The sequence below is a fragment of the Cygnus atratus genome, chromosome 1 (assembly GCF_013377495.2).
Source record: "Cygnus atratus isolate AKBS03 ecotype Queensland, Australia chromosome 1, CAtr_DNAZoo_HiC_assembly, whole genome shotgun sequence".
Lineage (NCBI taxonomy): Eukaryota > Metazoa > Chordata > Aves > Anseriformes > Anatidae > Cygnus > Cygnus atratus.
The window spans coordinates 164200272-164209193 of NC_066362.1; the positions used below are offsets into that span (position 1 = coordinate 164200272).

Below are 8922 nucleotides of genomic sequence, written 5' to 3' on the forward strand. Positions count from 1 at the left end.
AGTTTAAAATACAAACCTGTGGGAGGCTCTTGAAGTGGCTTCTTGCTAAGTATGGCCGGGAGCAGGGTGATGTGGGGGGGAACACACCAGATTAAGAAACCGAGAGGCAAAAGTAACTCCATGAAGCTGTTACCAGCAAAACACAATGTGCAGTTTTCAAGTGCTTTTAGTCTGGTGAATTGTCCCTAAAATAAGGAAACAAAACAAAGATCCCCTGTGTGCTAGCAGTTAAGTCATGTTATTTTCCCTTTTTATCTAGTGACAAATGTGTATCTTTAAACGGGTAGCAAATCAAGTGCATTCAGCCTTTTTATTTTTTTTCTGATCTTCCAAAACTATGATTCTAACCTCTCTCCTACTCCTCTCAAAATAAGGAAGAGAGAGATGGAAACAAGTCGCTTGTTATAAAATGTCAGCAAAATATCAGATTAACTTAATTTGCCATTTTGCTCCCACAGATGAAAATACATGATGGTCAAAGTCCTGGCAGCCTGCTTTTCCACATGGAAAAAGCAATATTCCACATCTCTGGTACCTTATTCTTAGGTTTATTCAGATTAATCTCCTGTAACTTCCGAGTGTCCGGTGCCCCAAGTGCACATCCTTCCTTAGACCACAATACCTCTGTCAGCTCTCTCGCAACACATTGTTCTTTTTTTGTCATCTATTCCCTTTTCAAAACTTTTATTTCTCAACTCCCTCTCTTCTTCCTCTTCTTCTCTTGGGCAAATTTAGCTTGCTTCTTGAGAACTATTTTGCCTTTCCTTCCGCACATATTTCTCAGTATTTGAAGCACTTTTAACCCTGTCTCTGCATCTCCTGATTTCTAGTTCGTGGACCAATGCATTACGGTATTTACAGTAGGACAGGGCAGAGACGGCTTCTTTCTCACCTGTGAAAGGAAAGGAAAGCACTGCCTGCTGCCTTCACACTCCTCAGACCTCCTTGTCCTTTCAGCTGTTCTCTTGAGGAAGAAAGCACTTTTAAACTCCCAAAGGAGAGCAACTGAGTGCACCAAAGCAGCAGCTCTTTGCAGTTGCTTGTAGAGAAACACGGAAAGGTAGATGAAATTCGTGCAAAAGCCCGAACCATAAGTTAAATGCTCTCTGCCAACGCATTTTAAATAGGTGCTTATGTTTCACGCAGATCCTGAGGTACCTAGTTAATCCATATTAAATCCCAGCTGTAAGGGCACCCAGCTACATACATAACCACACACACACGAGGAGCCATGCTCTCACGACAAACCGCTGCTCGACATGTGGCCGGCGGACACCCCATCCTCTCGGGGGTCTCTCCCACCACCGGTGCCTTGCCTCGCTCCGCCGGAGCCGAGCCCCGATGCCGGTGCCACCTAACGGGAGATGCTGCAGCAGCTCCCACGGCTCCTACACTTCGGCATAAACGACTGAGGACGGCAAGACCGGGGCTGTTTTCCCTCCTGCGTGAAGTAAAAGGGTCCGCGGGGCAGCCGCTGCCCCACGCCGGGCAGGGAGGCAGGACGGGGCGGGGGGACGGCGCTGACGCAGGGTCCCCCGTCCGTCCCCGTCGCCGTCTCCGTCCCCTCCCCGCGCTCGGCTCTGCCCCCCGCCAGCCTCCCCCGCCTCCCGCTACATAAACGCGGCCCCGCCGCCGGGGCTCGCCGCTCGCAGCCCGACGGAGGCGCTTCCTCGGCCCCTGAGCGGAGCGCGGCGGCCGCCCGGCTCCAGGCACCGACGGGGCGGGAGGCTCCGGCGGCGGCAGGAGGAGGAGGAGGAAGAGGAGGAGGAGGAGCGGCGGCGGCGGCTCCCCGCCGGCGGCGGGCTCCCTCCGGCATGGCCCTGGCGGACAGCGCCCGCGGGCTGCCCAACGGCGGCGGCGTCTCGCCGGCGGCGGGGAGCGGGGCGGCGGCGGCGGCGGGCGGTCCGGGCGGCTGGTCGTCCTTCCCAGAGATCGTGGAGCTGAACGTGGGCGGGCAGGTGTACGTGACGCGGCGCTGCACCGTGGTGTCGGTGCGCGACTCGCTGCTCTGGCGCATGTTCTCGCAGCAGCAGCCCAGCGAGCTGCCCCGGGACAGCAAGGGCCGCTTCTTCCTCGACCGCGACGGCTTCCTCTTCCGCTACATCCTGGACTACCTGCGGGACCTGCAGCTGGTGCTGCCCGAGCACTTCCCCGAGCGCAGCCGCCTGCAGCGGGAGGCCGAGTACTTCCAGCTGCCCGACCTGGCGCGCCGCCTGGCGCAGGCACGGGCCGCCGCCGCCGCCCGCCCCGCCGCCCTGCACCGCGACGGCTCGCTGTGCGCCGACGAGCCGCCGCCGGCGCTGCTCGGCTACCTGGAGGCCGAGCCGGCCGACGGAGGGGGCGGCGGCGGCACCGCCGTCGGGGCGTCCGCGCCGTCGCCCACCGCCAGCCGCAGCCCCTCGGGCGGGCCGCTGCTGACGCCCTCGCAGTCGCTGGACGGGGCGGCCGGGCGGCGCTCCGGGTACATCACCATCGGCTACCGCGGCTCCTACACCATCGGCAGGGAGGCGCAGGCCGACGCCAAGTTCCGCCGGGTGGCGCGGATCACTGTGTGCGGCAAGACGGCGCTGGCCAAGGAGGTCTTCGGCGAGACGCTCAACGAGAGCCGCGACCCCGACCGCCCCCCCGAGCGCTACACCGCCCGCTACTACCTCAAGTTCAACTTCCTCGAGCAAGCCTTCGACCGCCTCTCCGAGGCGGGCTTCCGCATGGCCGCCTGCTCCTCCACCGGCACCTGCGCCTTCGCCCCCGAGCAGGGCGGCCCCGCCGACGACAAGATCTGGACCAGCTACACCGAGTACGTCTTCTGCCGGGACTGAGCCCCGCCCGGCACAAGGAGGACCTGCAGGCGGGATGCGGCCCCTCGCCCTCCTCGCCCCCAGCCCCTGCAGCCCTCTGCTCCTGCACGCACCTCCTGAGAGCCCCGGGGGTGGGGTGCCACCATGTTGTGTCCCGTCGGGGCTGCCATGTCACGTCCCGCTTTGGCCGCCATCTCGTGTCCCGCCTGGGCCGCCATGTTGTGGCGTCTTTGCCGTCATGTCGCAGCCCGGTAGCCCTCTCCCTTCTCGCCCCGCTGTTTCCCCCCTCACAGCCCCCAGTAGCTGTGGTGGTAGCAAGGAGGGAGAGCAATGGTAGACAAACACCCATCCCAGGAAGGTGTGTGTGTGTGTGTGCACAGCTCCTGCCTCTCCTTGCACGAGGGAGGTGGTGGATAGTAGCCTTGCCAGGGTGGGATATTTAAAAAAAAACAAGAGTCGTTTAGGGGCCAAGGAACTTATTTTTTTCCAGTTGCTTTTCAGTGACTTCTGTTGAAGGTGGCACAACAAATAGTTGTCTTTTCTCATCCCCATCCTCCCACTGAGGTTCTGCCTTGTTGGGCAGATTTGCAGTGGTGCATATTATTTCCCCTCCCAAAAGCGATGCCAACCTGTGAATGACTGAAAGTGATACCTGTTTGTGAAGGCTTGGTCCAGCAGCTCACATTTAACCTGTAGAGATGAATAATTTTGCAGGAAGTGTGTGTGTGACCCTTTGTGACCAGTTGCATCCATATCCATACCCTCTCTTCTGCCTAAACCTTTGAACTTTCCAGGCTGTTAAACTGGGCCATGGCCTGCATAGCACGTGCGTGAGGCTGATATGAAAGGACTGATTCCCTGGATAATGAACCACTTGAACTGTAAAGTGTCCTCAGAGACACGTTTGTGCCCACTAAAGGTCAAGTGACAACTCTTTGAAAACCTAAAATGCTTGTACATTTTAACTTTCATGGGTGGTGTGAAGTCCTTATGATTCTCTTGAAGTCACTGTCTGCAATATGCATCGAAAATTCAATGCATATTTCCTTAAACACCCTCAAAGTGACGGGTGAGGTAACAGCCAGGCTTGCTATTGTGAAAGTAGGGCCTTCGTCCCGTGAAGGTGAAATCACGTATATTGAATTGAAGCAGATGTACATTATAATTGTAGTCAAGAACACCCTGCTTATTACTTTGTTTTGTCATTTTAGTGCTGTAAAACTTTGAAGCCAACAGAATTGATGCTGAAGCAACTTTTTTTAAGAAACAATTTCTTGTTTTTCATGGCAGTATTATTGGGAAAGTGACACTGCTGAGAGTTCAGTACCTCTTCCTAGACACAGTCATTCTTAGAAAGCATTAAGCCCCATCCTTATGAAAACAAGAACAATGCCAGCTTTCTTCAGGGGAAATTACCCCTTTAAAGCTGTGTTCATGTTATCTAACAGTCTTTCTTTCTTGGAGAAGGCAGCTGTAGCTTGCTTTGGAACATATAATCTGAGTAGTGGTTTTTACAGTATGGAAAATGAAGCAGTTCTTTCCAATAAATTCCTGAAGATTTGAGTACAAAAGCACTTTAAAACCCGAACTTGATTTTGAAACCTGTGTTGTCCATTTGAGATAGTAACAGAAAAGTACCGTAAATATATCCTGAGTATTGAAGAATTTAGCATATTAATGGTTGAAGTTGCATTTTTAAAACTATTGAATAGCAGATTGTTCTAACCCCAAATTTAGAAATACTGCTAGCATTTGTATCTAACCAAAGAATTTCATTGTAGATTTTTATTTTTAAAAGCTTAATTCCTCTGAAAAGAGCTGTAGCTACGTATGCATTGAGTTTCAGTGCTTAGTGTTTGTGTTCACCACTTGGTCTTTCACTAAGTACATGTACAATTGCGTAAAACTGAAAATAATTTGCATAGCCATGTTTTTTTTATGTTAGCAAGATTGTTTATCAGTGTGATTAAAGTGATGATGCACATATGAAAGCTCTGAATGTTGTCCAGTTGTAGATAGATGTATAATGGGGTATTTTTAAAAGGACAGAGATGTGTAACCTGTCATGTTAGATGAGCAATAAGATAGAGTGAGAGGCCAATACACCTGAAGACAGAATGAAACCTGTTTGTCCTATGCCTTACTCTGAGATGATTTCTTTGTGCATAACTTATTTATACCACAAGTGAAAGGATATTGATCACAGCTACTAGGTCTTTAAAATGTCATTCTCAAGAATAATGACTGTCTTTTTCTAGTTTCTGTTAAGTACTTCCGAAGTATGTTTTTTAATATTTTGTATAAAATCAGTTTTCAGTAAAGTGTTCAAATTCACTCTAGATGGCTTTCTTTTTTTAAGAATCTTGTAGCTTACTAAATCCATCATAGAAGCTATGAATAGGGGCAGTTTTGAATTGAACTTGTGATTTAGTGTATATATATATACAGTATATAAACATTTTACACGAATCATTTAGTTTTTTAATCATTTTAGTGCTACAAAATTTCATAATATATCTCGCTGAACATTTGCATATTACGCTATGTACATAATATGGTAATGTTTTATTGGATTCCTATTCCTGTTTCTAAGGATAAAACTGAAAATGAATATCAGCATAATTGTAGAACTGAAATTGATGGCATATTTGCTTGAATGTGAATCATAACTAAACTTCTAGGTGGCTGAATGCATCTCTAAAACAAAGATTGCCTGTATTTTGATCAGTGAATGCCTACCCATTTGCTGGCAGATGACCCAGAAACTCTCATATTTTTAAGCAAAAGTGGGTATAATAAAACCATGAACTGATTTTTTTTTAATATTTGTGTTTGTGCTCAAAACTCTTAAGCATGATTAGTATTAGGCAACGGGCCCCCTGATTTACTTATGAGTTACCAAGATCTTGGTTTAAAATGATAGTGCCATAAATACAGTAGTCTTTTTATGACATGCCACAGAAGACTATAGATATTTTCTTAAATGTTAATCGGTAATTTCAGTCAAATTTTTAAGAGGTAAAATGCCCCACGTGAGGTCACTGAGTTTGGATAGTTCCCTCTAGTGAGAGCTCAAAGAATGGATCAACAAGATGACTCTGCTAATCTGTTAATCTGCGGAAGGACAAAATCCAGAGGCACACTGCTGGGGTCCTGTATATGGTATGTAGCAGTTGTTCACAGTTCGTATACTTACAGATAAATGCAGTAGCATTTGTAAGTGCTATTAAAAACAAAGGCAGTCATTCTTTAATTGGAAGTTAAGGCATAGGTCTTTTTCACTGATGCATATCATGAAGGATGACTTCGCAGATGTTTGATAGGATGTTTATATTTTTATACATGTAGATAACAAACCACTTACTCATTCTTACTTTCTCATGTATAGCATTGAAAATAAAGATCCTCCTAGGAAACTGATGCATACCAAATTAAATTGTTGTTCTTTAAATATTAACTCAGTTGTGATTTATGCTGTCCTTTTTACTCTTGTTAAAGATGTCATTAGCTTTGCATTGTGTTCCACAGTCTCATATTCATAACTTCAGCAAAGGCTCCTAGCTGATAAATAAAACAGAAACACTGAATAAAGAATAGGGATTTCTAGTAACACCCGTAGCATGACAAACAGAAAGGTATAATGCTCAGACTGCATATTTCCTTTAGAGTGTCACAGAATTTTTGTGATACTACTCAGCATAAATCAGTCCTCAGTAAACCATAGTGACTAAATAGCTTAATCTGAAAAGCACAAAATATTTTTATTATTTTTTTAATGAAGCCAGAAAATAATGAAATTGGATACAATATTCGTATAATGAAAGAACCATTAATACCCAAAGAAAGATCTGAGAGAAATACATGTAGAAACTGTTAAGGAACAGAATGGTGATTGTATTGGCTGACCTATGAACTATTATAAACCTAGTGGGATGTGCTGTGGTCGGATTCATAGGAGATTAATAATGAAATGCTTGTAAAATCCACTTGTGTAAAGCATCTGTATATGTAATAGATCTTTTTTGGGTAGAATGGTTATAATGCAAAGACATGTTGATCAAATCATTTTGTTTGATGGCTTGATCGTATTTGAGAGTTTTGTTATCCCATAATACAAGAAGGGAGGTTGTTCCATAAGCAGCAAAACTTTGACTGTCTTTTCTGCAGATGTAAGTCTCATTTCCTTTATTTTACCACTTCAATTACTCTGATCAGCTGAGTCCCCTTTATTTTACTTCTACTAGGCAAAAGATGGCATGCTCTGGCAGAGCCATCTTCTCCTACACCGAAGGTTTTTTGTTGTTTTTCTCCTCTACCCAACCAGCAATATTCATGGCATTTGTAAGAGTATAACATCTGTGAGTTTTCTTCCAATTTTGTTTGAAATTGCCCATGAGCTCAGAAGTTACTAAGGAGGACAGATGTCCATCCAAACAGCAATGCAAGTGCATGAGCCTTATTTCCTTAGGAAACAAGGCTAACAACAAATTACTATAATTAACGCTTGGCACTGTTTATATAAAATCTTTTGTCAAAGGAGGATGCAGTAGTCCAAGTGCAGTAAGTCCCTGTAGATTGAGGAGGCAAGCGGCCACGCTCACTTTTGCAACACTGGCCAGTCAACCAAATGAATGGGTGTGCTAGAATGGCTTAAAACTCTTTTTTTTTTTTTTTTTTTTTTCCCAGCCTGCAAATTTCTGCATTGCTTCCAAGAGCAACTCTGACAGCTGTGAGTCTTGTTACAACAGCCCGCCTTGGCTGTCTGTCTTAAACCCATCTGTTGGTACCTTTGCTGGAGAGGATTTCTGTTATGAACGTGGAGCTTTCAGGACTCCTGCCCTTTTGGCGAGCAGAAAATGATCGTGATGCACAAGAAAATATTTTCCAAAGGCCACATTTGACTCAGTTTTTTATTATAGGATATCTTCAGTGTATTTGTTAATAAAAAATAGCGGAAACGCTTTATTTATTTAGAAAGCACTAGCATGAGCTTTATGAAACTGATTGCTAATTTTGTTTTTCATAAAGCTGAGCTGTGTGTGCTGTCTCTTCACAGTGAACTGTACTTGCTGTAAGGCTCTGCTGCTAAACAAAATTGTTGTTCATGATTGCTGAAGTACCAATGCCACCATCGCAAGTCTGTTGGAAAAAAGGCAGCATGACAGCAACCACTGTCAGTCATATTATCACATTTCTTCCCTGTTCCTCTCTCCACTGTGTTCAAGCTGGAATAAAATGGAGCTCTGTTATACATTTCTTGCTCTAAGAGTTATTTAGCACATAGTATGGAATATTCTATACCTCCATCAAAGCTGTTAGCAACAGTGAGTCAGGTTCCTAACAGATCTATTTCCTTGCAAGGAAGTAAGAGCTAGAAGAAATCCTTACACATAGTGGTAGCAGCCTCATGAAGTTTTCAGGAAATTTCTTGATACCACAAGGAGTTCAAGGCGTTTTTGTTTAGTCCAAACAATAAATTCACACTTCGCACTTATCTTGCAAACATGAAAAACAAAAACAAAACACTATAGACCTGCTTGTCATTTGTTTGTTCACACAGGGAAGTTCACACAGGAGTACATAAGAAAGCCAACGTGTCTTGTGGTGTCAGCATGCAGATGTTGCACAGTTCCAGATAACCTTCTGCAGTTTATTAATTTGTTCAGAAGAGTTTTTAAAGTAAGTGTTAACTCACTGAAGTTCAACTAGGGAAAAGGAGACCAGGCTGTCTAGACTGGGATAAACAAACAGTGCCATTAATAAGGAGCATTTGATCTATTATTTTCCTTTGTCATTTTGAGATAAAGTCACAACCTTGGTTAGTTCATTGAGGAGCAGGCTGTGGCTTGAAATGAAAAAATAAAGGAAAAGCCCCTTGCTCCAGTCCTCTCCCTGCGCACACTCACTGTTCTAGAGGGAACGCAGTGCTGGTATGATGATGGGAGTGATTTTTTTTTTTGGTTTCTGAGCTAACTGCAATAACGCACAATGCTGCCACCTTAGTTTCAACTCTTTCTGTTAGTGGTTGAACTTTAGGGTCACAATAACATTTAATAGTCAGTCCTTCGGCAGAGCATATCACCATAACTACGCAGATTTCCGTAGATTTGGATGTAGTTTGGTT

The 8922-nt window shown here is 45.6% G+C and overlaps 2 protein-coding genes across 8 annotated transcripts in view; one reads left to right on the forward strand and one right to left on the reverse strand.

The window, feature by feature from the left end:
• The window catches only part of ACOD1 (aconitate decarboxylase 1), a 35152-nt gene extending 33650 nt beyond the window's left edge, over positions 1 to 1502 (reverse strand). For 3 of the 7 annotated variants that reach the window (XR_004780919.2, XM_050708373.1, XM_035561299.2), the window contains exons 1-2: positions 893 to 1502; positions 17 to 185 (exon numbers count right to left, since the gene is read on the reverse strand). The gene's annotated coding sequence lies outside the window, so the exon portion shown is untranslated. The remainder of the gene's footprint in view (positions 1 to 16; positions 186 to 892) is intronic. The other 4 variants (XM_035561300.2, XM_035561301.2, XM_035561302.2 and 1 more) reach the window with 3 other exon arrangements.
• A 145-nt stretch (positions 1503 to 1647) lies between these two features.
• On the forward strand, positions 1648 to 6944 carry KCTD12 (potassium channel tetramerization domain containing 12). The gene has a single exon (XM_035561310.2). It carries the CDS (start codon positions 1815 to 1817, stop codon positions 2817 to 2819), a length of 1005 nt encoding a protein of 334 aa, XP_035417203.1. The 5' UTR covers positions 1648 to 1814; the 3' UTR covers positions 2820 to 6944.
• Positions 6945 to 8922: the final 1978 nt, after the last annotated feature.